Below are 19,101 nucleotides of genomic sequence, written 5' to 3' on the forward strand. Positions count from 1 at the left end.
ATATTAAATCCACTTATTTGAGACGTGAAGTGGCTTGAGGAAAAATATTCCATATTTGGGATATAGCGCAGGATTTGGGGATTATTCTGTTTTTATATTTTAGCTCACCTACGCTAGGAGTAATTCCCACCCGACCATAAGTAGGATTCACATCAAATGTTTAATGTTAGATAGGATTAAGGGAATGTAAACAATATACAATATTTTTCTCGCACAACAATTAAAACCTTCAGATCGAGGAGCGTGCTGTCAATAGTCAGATGATAGCACGAGATGCATGTGTCTTGCAAATTGATACAAACGTCAACAGAATAAATGTCATATCAATAATTTTTAATGGATGTTTGGTGATTATAAATTGGGCATAATGAAAATCATATCCACCAGCTAAGTAACAGATGAAAAGCGTGACTCGGCGAATGTACAAAACACACATACGTGGCGTAAACACATATGTGATTTAGCTTACTTCCCTGAAAACTAAGCAGTTCTTTAAAAACGAAAACATTGCTCCACACCCAACATATTAAAGACGTAGTTGAAAGAAAGTTTAAATACGATTCTGTTAAGTAGAATTCCACATGTATCGCTGATTCAACCTATGAATTTAAGCTGTAGTATACGCCATCGATCGCAGTTCTTAAGATATTTTCTATGCTAACAGAATAAAAAAATAATCTAATAAAGCACTGATACACTTCTATCCCAAGTGTGTTTACGTAAACAGAACACCTTTGAAGTTTTTATGAACATGCGAAACAGCAAGCGACTTCACAAAATAGTGTAGTCTCTGCAAGCGTTGCACGAGTGCTTTCGGCGAATCGTGACTTCTACTGAACAAACATGCCAGATGGAACACGAAGCCAAAGTAATTGTGGAGAGGCCAAAAAAAAAAAATAAAAGAAAAAAAAAAGACTTTTTTTCCTTTCTTATACGCCCACTCTATCTCCAGCTGGGATAATAAACTGGCAATAGATTCTAATCACCACCACTAGGTGTCACTAGGTATCACCTGCTTTAATCACTGGCTTGGATAAACGTAAGCCTTTCTTATTGCTTAGTGGGATTAATTCCTTTCCGAATGAGATGGCCGGACAACAACGGAATGTGTCTCCTGGGAATGTGAAGAACCGGTCATCAACTGTCAATGTAAGTCTCTCATTCACGGAGCCCAATGTTTATTAAGAAGTTGTGGGCAGTCTTTACGAGGAGCATCCTGGTTTTTACACCAGGTGATAAAATACGTTCGGATTAAATTTCAAAGGAAACTGTGATGCTAACGTCTCATGTGCTAACTCCGTAAGACAAAAGACATAAAAATTCTTTAAAAAGGTAATATGACCAATCTAAATTCTTCGGCACACTATAAAAGTCAGACTGGAAAATCTTTTGGTGAAGTCCTAGTTATTATCGCTTTTTTTTTTTTTTTTTTGAAATTACGCTCAAAGTATTGTATTGCGTTTATTGTCAGGTCGGGTTTTCTATCTTTAAGGTAAAAAAACATATTTTAAGATAGAAAATATCTTCCACTACCATCAGATGAAAAGAACATGAAGTTCTTCCTTTTGGTGAAAACGAAATATACTCGTCATACTTTACAATTAAAATTGGTGGAAGAAATATTAATAATTTGAGGTATGGATGATATCACTTGTTAACAGAATGCAAAGAAGATTTGGAGGAACTTATTATGAAAGTTAAGGAAGAAAGTGCTAAATATGGTCTTAAACTTAACCTCAAAAAGACTACAGTTATGGCAACATATGAACGTAATGATTTTGAAGTGATGGGGAGAAAATGGAAGTAGTTAACAATTTTGCGCTCCTAGGATCCCGAATTGATAAAGATGGTTATTGCAATGAAGAAGTTAGAAGAAGATTATTACTCGGAAAGAAAGCAATGACAAATTTAAGCAAGATCTTTAAAGATATTAGTCTCGCAACAAAAATCAGAATCATGAAAGCAATGGTATTCCCTGTGGTACTGTATGGATGTGAAATTTGGACCCTGAGAAAGAGTGAAAGAAGGAAGATAGATGAATTTGAATTATGGGTTTGGAGACGCTTACTGAGAATACCATGGACTGCAAAGCAAAGCAATAGATCAGTGATAGACAAAATAAAGCCAGATTGATCCCTCGAAGTTATGATCATCAAGCAAAAATTGTCATACTTCGGACATATTATGCGAGCAAATGACAGCCTGGAGAAGATGATGATGCTTGCTAAAGTTGATGGAAGCAGAAGAAAAGGAAGACCGAGAATTAAGTGGGTGGATGGAGTTAAAGAAGCAACTGGAATGTGCTTGGAAATTCTGAAAGATATGGCCAGGGACAGAGCTGAATGGAGGGTGTATGTTCGTGGAGTCACCAGGAGCCGAAAACGACTCGATGGAACATAACAACAGCAACATACGTTAGATAAAAAAAAAACAATATATTTTTTATTTATGTAAAATTTTCTTAACAATTAAAAGTAAAGTTTTATTTTCAATTACAATTTTTTATATTAAAATTAAAACTTTCTTCCGCACTTAAATTTGTGTATTTTTTATAAACCAGAAAATTCTCTCTATATATTTATAATAAAAATAAATCTAATAACAACCAAGTTAGTTCATATTTAGCCATTTTAAAGCCGGGTAAAATGAGTAAAATTACTCAACCATCAGTTAAACATTACTCAAAAGAAAGCAAATTGCTTCCTTAGGTATGTTATTTATATAGTATTGAAGTGGAAACAACGAATCCACTTTAGTTCCCAAAGTTTAAAATAAAATAAATTTCGCGAATATATTCATTTAAACAAACATTCAGATTTAGCTACTATGAATGGCTACACTTATGCTGTAAATCTGAAAATTAATTGTATCAATATTTGAATAATTATTGAATTTATACATTTCCAAATACTGTATAAGTTCCGAATTAGTATTCCCTGCAAACGCGATAGTCTATGTAGATATATTGTATTTGTTAAAATATGATGCTAACGGAAAATTATTATGAACCATTATAAATCCTTATTCAACAACCCAAAGCTTTGACATGGCGTATATCAAATCCTGCTGTATTGTTTCAGCACTGTTTAATAGAGTCGAACTCTTCCTGTGCGATCATCTAATGCCAGATTTAACAAATTCCTTGAAATATTACTGAACACTGTAGCTGGAGGGAAGTCGTGAGATTGTTTGCATTTAGCTTGTAGTCGATTAGCGAAACCTGTTGTCAAAGCTGACAAATACATCTGTTTGTTTCCTCATGCTGAGTCATAGGTACAAAACAGCATGCCAAGCATTCCTGCCAAATATTGCTAGACCTCGGTTCAAATAACAGTTGTTTACTCAGAGAAATGCTAACCGTGTACATCAGAAATCGAGGTCGTCCTATTAATATTCGATTAAAGAAGTCCCAAGGGCTTCATTCTATTACATACTTTATAAAATTATTTTGTCGACCATTTAACCTTTTCCAAGAGTTTCATGATTATCGTTGTCACTGCAGCTATAAAACTACCTGTCTTTTGAGCTCTAGCTTTTCCTACGTAAGGCATCTTGTTTACATTTTCCGATATTGATATTTCTATCACTGATTCTAAATATAGTTATCGAAGACTTAATATCTGGGGGTCAATACAACCGTCTCTCCCTGAGGTGTTATCGTAACCATACGATGTTTTCCTGATATACTCCCATCACACTTAAGCAACCGATTTTGCTTCCATATTTGCTCTCGTGGGAACCTTTCTGAGTTTTTATTGGACTCCGAAACGCAACCTTTTTTTTCACTATCTTCAATACAAAGTCCAAACATCTTTTCGATATTTGAAAGAAAATAGGTTTCTGGCTAGGAAGAAGTTTTACTAGCCAACCACAATTGAAATCGTTGTATTATACTCTGCGTTGCAAAGCAAAAGAGAAGTTCAGATCAGAATTGAAGAAGGGAGTTACTTTTAATTCAAAATATGACATGCGTTTGTGTTCGGAAAATGGCAAAAAATTCCGATTTTTTATTCTTTCGGAACTCATCCTCAACAAAGCATGATTGTGTAATAAAAACATATAAATAAGGATGAGTTTTTATGATTCTGTACTAAAACCAGATAAAGAAAATACGATGGGTGGAGATAAAATGGAAGCGAGTGTGAGCTACTAACTCTTCTTTGCCATCACCTTCGAAGTATTTCCCTTAGGCATGTGTACATTGGCTCAGCGACATTTTCACTTCCTAAAACAATCCTTTTGACGTCCTCCAGAATAATGTCAAGTTTCTTGGTTTGTTTTTTTCACACATCGCATGCTATTTAATTGAAAAGACCGTTTCAGATCTTTACTTCCCTCTGTAGCTTGGGAAAGCGATCGAGTTCTTATACACTGGAATGAATTTGGTTCGAATCTCGTCCTGATACGGGGAGGCAAAACAACAAGGATTTTTCAACTAGATTTTAACCAATTCCTATAAAGTTAGTACAATTTCCTTCCCTCAGAAATATTATACACAGTGGCGGCTCGTGGCTTGAAATCGTGGAGGTGCTATAACTTTCGAAAAATACATGCACACTGTAAGTATACGTGTTTCGATAAAATATCAAAATTATGCTAAAAATTAACATTACAATTTTTATTTACAATTTTACAATTTACAATTTTTGGACATTACAATTAAATCCTTTAATTGTAATGTCCAAATATTTAAAGAGACGGAGTAAACACGATAAGCACTACGAACACTCTATTACTGGCGCAAACTACATATAAACAACAGTGGAACTGCGCGACGGACAGTGCCGCATTACGCTAATAGCTCGCTATGACGTGCATATACTTGCGCGCGTAGCAATATGACACTGTGGTAAACACAGTGCTGCTAGCGTCCTTCGCCCTCCTAAGTGCTAAAAGATGGATTTTTATTATTTTTTATACAAAATAAGAGAATTGTATAGGATTGTTGATGATAAAATAAATATTACAGGCAAATATAAATAAATTAATTAATATATTTATATATCGAGAAAAATTGGGGAAGCTGCAGTTCCGCAGTGCCTATGCACGAGCCGCCCCTGAATATACAATTCGCAACTTTTGTCGCTTCTTCAATTCCAACTAATCCTTTTAGAGAAATCGTCAACTTTGTGAATGAGAACGGTCAGAATCATCACCATTTTTCGTCATGAGATGTAGTTCTTCTAAATAGCTTCTTCAAGCTCTAAACTGCATGGCAATTAAATTGAAAATAGTTATATCATCAGTTTGGTCAATGTAAACTTACGAAACTACCTAAATCCTATCTTAAAGCAATCTTCAACGTTCGGAAAAATTTCATAATTTTTTTCATTTTCAATATTTACCTAAAGAAACTATCGTTACTGATCATGTAACGTTACTGATCGTTACACATCATTTTTTCTTGCGAGTTCAATGAACACCTGGGAGTTTTTTTTTCAGAGTCTCTTCTTCAAAGAAATACCATGTTAATAACAATTTATTAGTAACTCATCTAGTAATTTTTGATTCTAAAACTTTGAAAGTATGGTATTCATCCCACCTACAAAATATCATGCGAGCTCACGAAACCATTTTAGAATAAAATGTTAGGTATCATTACGGCATTTTTGTATGTTGTTATTACAAATTTTAATAAACTTTGTATTATACCGAGAACATCTTGACAGCGTTGTATATGACTACACTGTCAATAGACTTTTAGGCAGTCAAATAGCCACCTCTCTGAATTTTATTTCGTTAAAGTGCAAGGCTCTAAAAAATCTCTGAAAAGCCGCATAAAGAATGAGTTCAAGATTATAAAATACCTGAGATTAACTTCTAGTCCACGCATTTAAAATGAACCGGATCGATTTCGCAAACTTCGTGATGTTCCACGGGCAGAGAGGTTTTCTTTTATTTTTGGTTGTTTTGAAGGAAGAGCGTGGTAGATTTTATTACGTCTGAAAAAATCCACTTCGCATAAAATATACCGCGTATAAATCTAAAGAAGGTAATCTCTTTTAATATATGAAAAAGTCACATTTACTCTCTCACCCATCCTTTTCTCTTTCTATCTAACCCAGACTTCAACTTCTTGGAGTTTCTCACCCATCGCAGAATTAAGGCCATTTTCGTCCCACATCTGAAAATTAAGTGAAGCTAATAGGATGCAAGCCCTTTTTATTCTCCGCGTACTAATAGCTTAGGGTTGGAGCGAGGCCAAGTACGAACAATTGTCGCTCGGTTGGTGAACTCAATAGTCGTACTGGCTCTTTTCCAAGTTTTACTTTGCTTTTATACGCTTTCCCCTGCCACGACAATAGTGCTTGATAAATGTAATGTTCCTCTCTGGAGTGCTTAGATGGTGAGCCTTAAGGCATAGAAGAAGAACCTGAAGAATTGGATGCAGCAGAGCACACACCGACTATATATTGCCGAGAATGTAATACAGAAAATCAGTAGGTGTAATAATTCTGCCAGTTTTAAAGCCCTGAGAACGTTCGAGTGGAGTCGTACATTGTTGACCAATGACTTTTTTTAGGAAGAGTGAAATTGCGTAGTGATGGAGACTTGAGAGATAGCATAAGAAACCTTCAACAATAGATTTTTTTATTCATTTTTGTTTCTGTCTTTTTAAATATGATGCGCTAATATTTCTAGACGTGCACTTATGATAATGGTTTAAAGGCTTTTATTTGTCGTCACCAGTTTACGGCGCCAAGAAAATTGTGGCACCATCCGACCATAAAGAACTTCTTTTTGGTCATTGGATCCTCCGTGGTTAACACTGGTGACATTCTTTATAACATCGTTAATGGAGCTATAAAAACAACACTACTACTTCATTGATATCCCCAAGAAGCTTGTTTACGACAATCACCTACAGCTATTATTTACAGGGGATAAAATCTATCGGTCTCACGTACTGCAGGGAAATTAGGCGAAAGGCAATAAGTTTGTAGCTTGTTAATCAAGGAGATAAAGTTATGCCGTACATCAACGTTATGGGGGATTGGCTTCTGTTACAATAAGATCCATGATTGGATATTGTTCCTACTTTATTTGAGTAACGGGCTTATATTATTCAAATAAAAATGAACTTTGTAAGTGCATTATTGGATACATAATTTTTAAGTGTGCGTTGTTTTAGTTTCTCTGTTATACTTGTCTTTAATGCAGAGAAGCGATAATGGAAGGGGCACATAAAGGATGATTTCTTAATATAAATAATACCGTTTGTCATTTTTTGATATTCAATTAATTAAGGTTAATTAAGGATTTTTTTTCTGTTACGTCAACTTATTGTTTGTCATAATTCTTTACGAATGTTTTTGCTTTACATGTAAGCAATCAGATTTAAAGTGGATTTCTACTCTAAAGAAAAACTACGTTATAATTAAACTACAATTATAAAGTTTTGGCTTGCTTTTAGTTATGCAAAAACATGATTTTTCTAATCGTATAGCAAGGCGGATGATTAAAGTTTTTTTCATTCCTACAGATAGAATGCTTGTTATCTCTGTATTGAGTTGAAGTCATTTTAGAGTGAAGTAAAAAAGGAATTCATAAGAATTAGCACAGTTGAAATGAGTGAAAACATACATTTCAAAGAACTGCACCAAAAATCTGTTATTTAGTAGAGCTAAGATTTTATTAACCCGACAAGACAAATTTGATGTAAGATTTGCTATCTTTAGTGAGCAGTATTGGGACAAAAAGTATTAATTATTAATCTTGCTCATAAAGCTACCAAGAGTTGATTTTTTTTGGGGGGGGGTCTTTTTACATTTTACCATTTGGCACAGAATTTACTTAATCATGCGCCTTATAGTAATCATTCTAAATAAATATCAAACTGAAATGAAAGATGTAGCTCTTGAACAATGATCGCACATGCAACAATTTAATATTACGTCCTCTCTTAAGGCGGAGTTCATGTTGATTCCTCTGTACAACAAGAACTCCCCCCTGTTTTGCTAACGTTTTCAATCCATCGGTACATTTGGATGCGTAGAATCCCCTGATTAGTAGTCAGAACTAATCATTGCCGCCGACTCGCCACTCCTCTGCTACATATACTCTGAGGGAAAGCATTGTATGCTTAGAGATCTGTGTTTCCGGCTTGCCTGCTTTGAAAGATGAAAAACCAGAGTTTCCTGAAAAAAAACCTCTAAACCATTGATTCCTATATGAGACAGGCTAACTTACCCTTTGAAAAGATCTTATAAAGGTTATTCACATCATAAACCTGAGTTTTCCAACCAAAGGGCTTTGTCTATACCACCTGGGCAACGGAGGCTCTTTTGCGAACAAATAAGGGTATATACGGTTTCATCTTAATTCATTTACGAAAAGGCATAAGCTATTAAACAGGCAAACTAATGTTGGCATAATGAACTCGAAAGTAAATTTTAACCGTAAAAAAAGATTATATGGAACTTACGTTAGTTTTGTTGTCTCAAGTGTTGTGTTATTATTATTCTACTTAAAAGGTACGATTATCTGTCATATAAGTTTATACAAACTCTTCGAAAATCTCTATTTTGAGTGGTACAGTGCTGAGTCAACCCATACCTGAGGGTATGTAATTTCCATGTAGATTGCTTTACTTAACTTGGAGGAGTTTTTGTTCTTATAGATGCCTTTTCGTAATGAATGGTATCTTATATAAACATAATCTAACGATCCATAAGTGGGTGGTTAATGAATAGCCTTAAAACGCAGTTTCTTTCCTGTTATATTTGACACCTGAAAATGTAATCTAGTGCGACAAGTTGTTGATGCACATAATTATATAAATTTGTTACACTAAAAATATAATTTTTGTACACTCAGCAAAAATTACTTTATCACTATTTCCAGATGCTCCCACACGCATGTAAATATCCATTACATAGTTTTTAATTTAGCTCCAATTAATTTTCTTTTTTATTATCATAACTGGCATTGAGAATGGATATAATAGAGAATTTTCCTCGAGAATTCTCAGCTGTATAACTCTACTGTCTTGCTGAGAAACGACTTACGAAGGGGCTATAATAATAATATTTGAGATACGATACTAAATATAACTGTCTCAGCAAGTGAAAACGTGCTCTTTTAAAAGTTAAATTAATGAATTATTTGCGAAATTAAACTTTTGTTTAGTTCGGATTTTTTTCAAAAATATTAAAACCACCAGAAATTTGTTTTCTGAGCACAAAAGTTGTACGTAGAACAATATTATAATTAATGGATGCGATGCCTGAATAGGATCGACAGATCGTCTTCTAATTAAAGTATACTGAAAATACATTGAAAGGAGATATACAAGATATTCTAGAACGAAGCAAGATATGAGTCACGCTCTGAAATCGCATTTTTTGAATAACAAGCAGGAAATGCCAAAAACAATCTATAACACAAGAGTATGCGTAGGCACGTAATAGGGTACGGAGGAGAGAGAAAAATCTGCTGATGTGTTTCTTAAAGAGCTGGAGGTCATAGCTGGTAAAGAAGACTTTTCCAACGAACAGCAAGGTAACTCTTCTACTTAATGTCACTCACCACTGCTTCTGGTCCATACCTAGCTAAATAGCTACGTCAGATGGCTTATCTTAGTAACTACAACTTGTTTTCTCTTTTAATTCGAAGATTTTATTGTTTTGCTATGCAATTCAGTAAATAGAAAGCATAGGAGAATCCAAAGTACATGAGTGAGAGGGAGAGAGAGAACTTTAAATTGCATCGGCTGGCAACAAAAGACATGAGCAGTCTTGTATTTATCTATTTAAAATTTGCTTTTGAAATTTGGTGAATTCTTCTTCTCCTCGTTTACCTTGCGGTGTCGAGGGTTTTTTTCTTTCATTTAACCGTAACGGAGGTTAACCCTATGCCTCCCGGTGTATCCTACGTCTGTAGAGGTGTTGAGTTCTCAAGGACGGGTTTTTTTTTGTTTGAGGGATGAAAAAACCCAGATAAACTGGAGCGAAAAACCCTGCTGTCCACGCCCAAGACCGGCTAACTTGGTAATGTCTGAGAAATATCTTTAAGCTCCTCACGTCAGCGACGGGAATCGAACCCAGGATACTCCTTTCCTAGGCATATAGTTGCGAAGCGCATAGTCACTGGGTTAACCAGGTGTACTATTGGGGAATTAATTTTCCAAAATCCACTTCACCAATTTTGTTCGTTTTTTCTTCACGGAAAACTCAGTATCTCATCAAAATTTTAAATGCCCCCTAAATTTGCATAAACACTCATATTTCATTACAGCATCAATTTCCTGTAAGAACATTTTGAGGCCAAAAAATAGTTCTTACAGGACCTTTGTATAACACGAACTTTGTAGGAAAGCATTAAACAATATTGAAAATATTGTATTTTGCAATATCGGGTTCCCAGGAGTGAGTAGAACTAAAAGTCTGACAAAACGTATTATACATTTTTTGTTGTCATATTTTCTTTCCATCACTATATTTCAATTCTCTATAGGTTCGCATGTTACGAAATAAAACGAATATATCGTGTACGATGTTTTTGTGTTTTGTACATCACACAGCGTGTTTTAGTGTCTTCAACCTAATAATCTGCCAAACTCCAAAATCTAACCTAAAGCAGCATTCTTCTAGCAGTAAACGAAGTCGTTCTGAAATGAGATACAATTCTAGTGTCATTTTATGATGCTCTTATATTTTTCTGATATCACCATTCTTTTAATTTATGTGTAAATGTGTTTAAGTATAATATTGTTATTATACTTAATTTCGTTTTATATTATTATATACTACAAAAATTTTAGGTGTTCTATCTATAATGAATAGTTAATATCATAAAACTTTATATGTGGACGGGACGCATATATATACATTTATCTTACTATACTTGTAGAAAAACCTTGAGTTTTATGCCACACCACCTATAGGAATGTTAATTATGAATTACAAATATCAGTGAATTAGTTGAAATATTTTGTTTAGAGCTTGAGATCCAGGGTAACAGATGGGAATGCTGTAGCCAATGAAGTTTTAACTACTGAGGCTCGGTTATTGCTGTTACTCAGCCATGACTAAAGCTTTTAGCTCAATAACACCCCATCCACACAGATTTTCTTCAATCAGATGAAAGAATAAAGAGTCAAGGACTCAGTCCATCTCCCAAAGAAAGAAGAAAAAAAATATATATATGACTTAACTGAGGATGACTGAAATGGTTAGTCATCCTCAGAACTTCAGTTGTGAGGATGAGTCTGAATCTCGGAGATGTTCGAAGATTATATTGAAAAAATGAATATTCTTTGAAGTGCCACCCGCATAGTTGTGTAATGCGAATCTCTGTAGGTTCGAATTCCGTCTAGAACGCGAGGGCTTTTCACCAGAAAGTAAATGAGCCAATTTCGTATGTAAATTCGGTTTTTTTATTTTCGCAAACGGACAAGAAGAAAATACAATATCCGATTTAATTTTCGAGCGATGACTTGAAACAATAGCAAGCAACTTGCACGATGCTCTGTGACAGTTTCGTAATTCTGAGTGGCCAGTTTTTTACTTTAAAACTAAATGCGACGAACATATTCATATTGTTAAGAACAACACTAAGAAGATAAACATTTCTTCCCAAGTGGTTTTTCTGCATATTATAAAGAAAAAGGAATTCGGTCCACTTTTATGTATTTGTCATCACTGGTTTATTTAGGCTGATATTTTTCTAATCTACTAAGTAAGTAACATCTGCTTGTCTCACTTGCCGTTCTGAAAACTTCGGTGAAGTTTTTCGTTTGTCACGCGGGGATAAAAGAATGGAGTTTTGACGTCCTTAATAATACGCTTGGCAAGTTGTCTTGAATTTTCGGAACACTTCTTGTTCGTTTGCTTCATGAGCATTAGAGCATGTAATTGTTTGGGGACGTAAAAAATGGTGGCAGAAAACTTTGTAAATTATTCGACGATAATACGGAGTAGTAATTTCCTCTGACAGACACTCGCAGTTTCAGCAATTAAAATTCCTGTAATGCAAGAATGCTAAGAAACACAATCGACTTAGTTTACTTTGTCAAAAGATAAAACTCGGATTAATGACATTTCCTCTTCAGCCAGAAGGTTTGCTTTTCTGTTTTTCTCTCTTTCGTATTTATATTTTCTTTCTATTGTTTCTTTTCCACTTTCTTCATATATATGTTTTTAAAATATATGACGTTCATTTTTTTATATAGTGTGTGTGTGTGTGTGTGTGTGTGTGTGTGTGTGTGTGTGTGTGTGTGTGTGTGTGTGTGTGTGTGTGTGTGTGTGTGAGAGAGAGAGAGAGAGAGAGAGAGAGAGAGAGAGTAGTTTTTGTCCTATACAATGACACCTATATGTCCTGGGTCTTTGAGTATATTTTTCAAAATGATTAAGCACTTAATAGATTTATTTTATTCGCATCTGCGCATGAATGAAATAGCAATTTCTCAGCTTTGATTGGACAATTTCTAATATATTTGTGTATTTGGAATTTCTACGGAAATATACGTAGGCATCGGAATTTTGACTTAACTACTTTCAGCTGAACAATTAGGCATAAAATTTCAAAATAAAACAATAATTACATCGCTCTGTTTTAGATGGAATTTAAGAAACCTTGGTTATTTACAATTTATACTAGGGTATGTCACGTGATCAGAATTTTGGTTAAATGTCTCAGAGATACTACGATTTTTAACACAAACATTCAGATGTTACAGAAAGTCATATTTATAAACGGATTGTAAATAATACTGAATTCTTCCAGACGTTTCATAAAGTAATTAATGTATTACAATCAAAGTATTGATGAGGTTTAATTTTTTTTTCTCGGCACTTCTGGATTGTTCAGCGAGTCTTTTACATAAACGGTGTTGAAATACATATTCGGAGGCACTGCGTTTCAAAAAACTATATTTCACACAGCTGAAGAACGTGAGTGTCCTCTTTTGGTACTGACGACAATTTGAGCTGGGCATATTATCCTCTAGTTTGAGATGATAAGAAGCAGAGAGTTTGGATTATTTTCCCTTTAGCCTGACTAGCGGTTCACATACATAGACTCTGTTGTAGGAAATGTTACACGTTGGATCCAGAGTACCTGAATACCACTCTACACAGTGAAGGGTCTCAACGACGATAGATCTTTCACTGTGTAGAGTGGTATTCAGGTACTCTCTACAGACCACTCAAGATTATCTACATAACGTTTCTCAAACCATATCATAATAATACTTGCTGTTCCTGTATTGTCTTGATGAAAGAGAAATGGATCTGTTCAGGCAGATATCCACAAGAAACAACGCGGACTGATAGACTTTAGATGATGGATGATTTCAATTTCTGAAAATATCACTCTTCTTACAGAAGATCAAACGTAGATTGAAAAAGTTCAACATTCGGTCTCTAGAAAAAGTTATCGGATTACTTAATCCTCATCACACCCAAAGTACTAAAATATGCGAACATTCTGCTGGTAAGATTCATGTAAATGAATTGTCGTATCGATCGGTGTCTAGTCTTCCAAGCTCTACATCCAAAGGGTCCACGTTCATATCAGGAGAAGCAGCCCAGTGGAAAAGGCGTTTCAAAGCATCTACTACGCCCATTCTCACCAGACGCACCAGGAAAAGGTTGTAGCACAGTTCACAATTTTATAATACGAGCTTTCAGTGCTCGTCCGACTTCGAATGCTCTTTACATTACTATAATTCACGCTGTTGAGTGCCATGGTTGATGTTCGACTTGCAGTAATCCATTCTCAGAAACGTACATCGAAGAGCTCTATACGCAGTGTCATAACAAGATGGCTCATAAAACATGGAACATATTGTACAAGGAGCCAGTCTTTGTGAATAAGTTGCATAAGTTTTAATATCATCATATGTTTTTATTAGTTATGAAAAGCCACATAACGTAAATGTGATCCGTCTTCACAAAGAAGGGGGGCCCTTTCTACGGAATATTCCATGACTTATGGACCACCCTGTACCAAGCTGAAATCTTGTAGATTCTCTAAATTTCTGGAATAATTGCTTACATTCCTGGACTGCTGAGATTTCAGTACAACCCTAAAGAGTTGCAAAGTTTTTCATATACGTTTCTTGTCTGATGTAGTATACATTTATTATATTATATATAATATTATATTTCAATTGACTTATAATATTGCCTACGGTACGGATGTCGATCATGCAATGCCAGTATCACGAACGTACAGGACGTTGATAAAGAATCCTATGACAAAACCTGAGTTGAAGTCCGGAAGTACTTTACTACAGTTTGTTTCTAGAGTTGTTTCCTGATTATTTAAACAAAAAAAAAATAATTTTAAAAGATATAAAATTAAAATAAATATAAACTATCCCTAGCCCATACATGGTAGTAACGTACTATACGTTTACTGGGTTGTAATCACTTAAAAAAAACAGGAAGTTGGGATTTGAAATTGCTGCAGAAGCAACTAATTTTCTTTGTTTTTCTAACTGGTTCGCTCCCTTGGAAGGGGATAAAATAAATCAGGATTTTCGGGAAGAAAAACACCACCACTTCCGTATGGGATGGAATCCCCACCTTCACTTGAAAAGTCCTTAGACAAATTCTTCGTATCCTAGTCGAGAATTGAACGTAAGTCTCTTTCTGTATGATAGGCAAATGTCAAAAGGGCTCCTAAAATCACGACTGCGCTATTCAACGCCTGTGATTTTGCTAACTAGTGTATCCGTTTCTTAGCATTGAGACATCTCGCATTTCGGGATTTTCTAGATAAAATCCTACAGTAAAGCTTAGGAAATATTTTATTCTGTCGTACAGAGGCGGAATGCTATTGAGAAATAACAATCAAATATTTGAATATAATTCTACTTCAAAGCACTGTTATACTTATATCGCAATGCACTTGATAAATCGATAGAATGTTGTTAGTCTTTAATTATTCAAGTAAACATTCTTGATCTAGGGGTATACTGCTAGAAATCTAATTATCAAAAACAGTGGAAAATAGAAGATAATGATGTTGAATGTTTGTATGAACAATTAATAATTCTATATTAATAATATATTGATGCTCACAATAGCACCAATTGGATCGTGTGTTGAGACGTGACTGCCGCATCACTAATTTTCTAGTAAACTAATTACAACTTCTTTGAACGCAAGTTTTGTGTTATATTAAACTAAAAAAAAAAAACACCAAGGAAAATTTCCTACAGAAAGCATTTCAATTGAGAATCCACTAATTCCGGCGCTTTAGTAAACAACTAAGAGAATGCATTGTACAGCATGATTAAAATGTGCGTCTAATAGTCTCTTTTCCCCTAAGGCTTCTTAAATGCGCTTCCGACTTTGTGCCTTCACTCTATTCAACAGGACAATATTCTTAAATTCTTCGCTGATTTTTATTGTCCAGTAGTCGCATGGTGATGAACGACACCTTCCCTATTATGACAACATTCTACATTAGCTTGGCTCTTTTAATCCCACATCGAGAGCTTCATTGAATATTTTAAAAAGAGAAAAACAATAAAGAGAAAATTGCTTTCACTATTAATTTTACTCCATTTCCTTCAGGGGATTTTACAACAATCTAATGATGCACATGTGAATGGAAGAATTAATTAAACTATTTTCTTTTCCAATTTCAGTTATCCGCATTAAATACGAAATCAGAACTCAAGATGACTTTGCTGTTAAAGGTAACCCAGCTGTACTGAGGTGTTATATACCACTGTCTGTCAAGGAATTTGTTTCAGTGGTTTCCTGGGAAACAAACGACAATCTTGTAATACAACACGATCAATCAGGTAAGCCAAATTTGTTAAAGAAATAAATTCACTTAAATTTGTTTAGTCGGTTTCTTGGGAGAGAAACGAGAATGGAATGTTAAGATATAGATTTTTCTTTTTAAATGCTTTTCCATTGAATTAAAATCACAACAATTTAGATTTTATATATGAAATAAACAAAAATTAAATTTGACATGTACCTCTATTTTCTATATCAATTAGAAACACTTCGAATGAGATCGAAATAATTTAAGAAGACCATTGTGCAGTTATTATTACTAGAAATCAAAAATTATTTGAAAATTCTCCCAACACAAAAAAAGTCGGAAACAATCCGTCATTAATTACAAGAAGTCCTTATAGTCCTTATAAGTACTGGCTTAAAGGGGAGAAGCAAGAATGCTTTTCATCTTCCCCGTTATCTGTAGAGGACAGTGTAGGGATAAGGTGTTATTGAGCTATTAAAGCTCTGATCATGGCAGGAGGGTAACGGCAATAGCCGAGCCTCAGTTAGAACTTCATTGGCTACAGCATTGCCATCCATTACCCTCCAAGGGTATTGGATGACTCTCATAAATCGCATCGAATTACAAGAAGTGTTTTCATACGTGTTTATTTTTGCATTAATATACAGAATATATAAAGGTGTGTATATATTTTTTAAATTATAAGACAATTATAAAAAAAGTTAATTTTTAGTTAAAATTTCCAAGTGAAAAATGAATTCCTTATTATTTCTAACGCAAAATAATATTTAATAAATCTTAGTATATTTAAGATATTATGCACATTTTCTCCGAAAATATTAAATTAAAGACCTTTGTTAGTGTATAACCTTTTATTTGCTAATAAAATCTTAATAAAGATTCAAATAATTTTAGCATTGTATTGAAATTTGAAAATAAAAAATAAATTAAATAATAATTTAAAGAAAACAATATAAATTACTTAACATCCAATAATATTGAAAACGAAATTCCCTTCTCAATCTGTTAAACACTTTTTTTAGAAATGGATGTATTCTATATTTTAGAAATAAAAAAAGATATTGCGTTGGATATCCCCGTGTGGTTGCCGGGATAAGAATAGCACCAATGTAGCTAATGCATGTCGTACGAGGCGACTAAAATTGGTACCCTTGGAGGGTAATGGATGGCAATGCTGCAGCCATTGAAGTTCTAACTGAGGCTCGGCTATAGCAGTTACCCTCCTGCCATGATCAGAGCTTTATAGCTGAATAACACCTTTTCCTTACACTGTCCTCTACAGACAACGAGGATTATGAAAAGCAATATTGCTTCACCCCTTTAAGCCAGTCCTTATAAGGATATAAGGATTGCGTTGGATACATAATATGGTAAACGAGGTGCATGTCTGCCTTCTCATCTCAGCGTTCGTAGAACGACGAAAGCTTTAATGAGGAAGCCCCAAATATATATATATATATATATATATATATATTTATTTATGTATGAGAGGTGATTAATTTCTTAAATTAATTAAAAAAAAAAAATATATATATATATATATATATATATATATATTTATGTATGAGAGGTGATTAATTTCTTAAATTAATTAAAAATATGTGTATGAGGTGATTAAATTTTTAAATTAATTAAAAAAAGTTAATTTTTAGTTAAAATTTCCAAGTAAAAAGTGAATTGCCTTTTTATTTCTAAGTATATATATATATATATACATATATGTATATGTATACATGTATATGTATATGTATATGTATATATATATATGTATACATATATATATGTATATATATCAAAATCAATCATATTCACATATGACCGGAAACGCCACCGGAAGGTACTAATCACCTTCCGGTGGCGTTTCCGGTCAGAAATATTTGATTCCAGTCAGAAATCAGGGATACAGAAATAGCACAAGGCAGTAAGTAGCGTAAAAAACTTTATTAGGCGTAACTGAACAGTTCAATAGTAGTTGAATACATAATATGGTAAACGAGGTGCATGTCTGCCATCTGAGCGTTCGTAAAACGAACGCATGTTCTTCGCACATTCTTCGTACAACGTCGAAAGCTTTAATGAGGAAGCCCCAATTGCTCACGCTGGAGAACCTATCACTTTCGGGCGGCATTTCCGGTCATGCTTTCCTATGTGAATATGATTGAATGTGATGTTCTCTACCTCCGCTCAAAGTTTGTACGTGGAATTTTGAACCACCCTGTGTGTGTGTGTGTGTGTAGAGAGAGAGAGAATAATAATTAATTTTCTGTACAATATTAACAGGCGAAAAAAAACTCATTTTCTCTCCACTGAAATTCTCAAATAGTAACGTAACAATCATAAAAACAGGAATTAAAACAGTCAGTGGTAAGAATGAGATCGACGGTGAGATGCGGTGATTAATATCCTTGGAGGGTACTGGATGGCAATGTTGTAGCCAATGAAGTTCTAACTGAGGCACGGCTATTGCTGTTACCCTCCTGCCATTATCAGAGCTTTAATAGCTTAATAACAGCTACAGATAACGGAGAAGATGAAAAGCATTCTTGCTTCGCCCCTTTAAGACAGTCCTTATAAGGACTATACGGATAAAACAGTCAGTTTAATTATTCACTGACTATTTAATCTTACCGACCATCTATCAAGTTATTCAAATTATATCAGTGGAATCGTATTAGTAGAACAATACTGTCTGAAACAGAACAGTTGTATCTTTTAAGTAAGTTATTGAACAAACACCTGAAATGACCTCAGTGGCATATCACGCGAAATAACCATTCCAATTGTACTCAGGAAACTGAAGCGAGCGTGAAATTAATCACAGGTTTCCTGTTTTAGCTTTCCAAAACGATTTGAATTATTATCACTTCGTAATATGGCCTTCACGCTAATGTTAGTGGAAAGAAAAGTTATTGACTCTATGCATCAAACTCAATTGTTTCTGAAAAGTTTAGATTAAAAATATCTGTAAAAGTCACCTATTCATAATAACTTGTAACTCGAAATAAATTCATGACGCGTTTATCGATTCAAAAATTGCTTAAAGTGGGAATCATTGATTTTAGTCTAATGAATAACATAATATTATTAACTTCTATGTAAAAATAGAAATTGGATATCTTTACAAGGACTGGCGAAGCAAGAATGCTTTTCATCTTCCCCGTTATCTGTAGAGGACAGCATAAGAATAAGGTGTTATTGAGCTATAAAGCTCTGATCATGGTAACAGCAATAGCCGAACTTCAGTTAGAACTTCATTTGCTAAAGCATTGACATCCATTGCCCTCCACGGTAACGTTAAGGTGCCGTGTAAAATCCCACGGATGAGCGGTCCGCAGGACCAAGTCGGAATCTCGGAGAACCGGTAGGCTCTAC

At 34.4% G+C, this 19,101-nt stretch overlaps 1 protein-coding gene across 1 annotated transcript in view; it reads left to right on the forward strand.

Moving 5' to 3' along the window:
• Positions 1 to 19,101, forward strand: part of LOC150094687 (cell adhesion molecule Dscam1-like) — a 380,080-nt gene that overhangs the window by 117,348 nt on the left and 243,631 nt on the right. Inside the window, exon 3 of the mRNA XM_090411630.1 lies at positions 15,602 to 15,760. Within this exon, the coding sequence (XP_090267756.1) occupies positions 15,602 to 15,760 (159 nt within the window). The remainder of the gene's footprint in view (positions 1 to 15,601; positions 15,761 to 19,101) is intronic.

The sequence above is a fragment of the Typopeltis vanoorti genome, chromosome 21 (assembly GCF_054136105.1).
Source record: "Typopeltis vanoorti isolate ZY-2024b chromosome 21, IOZ_Tvanoo_1.0, whole genome shotgun sequence".
Classification (NCBI taxonomy): domain Eukaryota; kingdom Metazoa; phylum Arthropoda; class Arachnida; order Uropygi; family Thelyphonidae; genus Typopeltis; species Typopeltis vanoorti.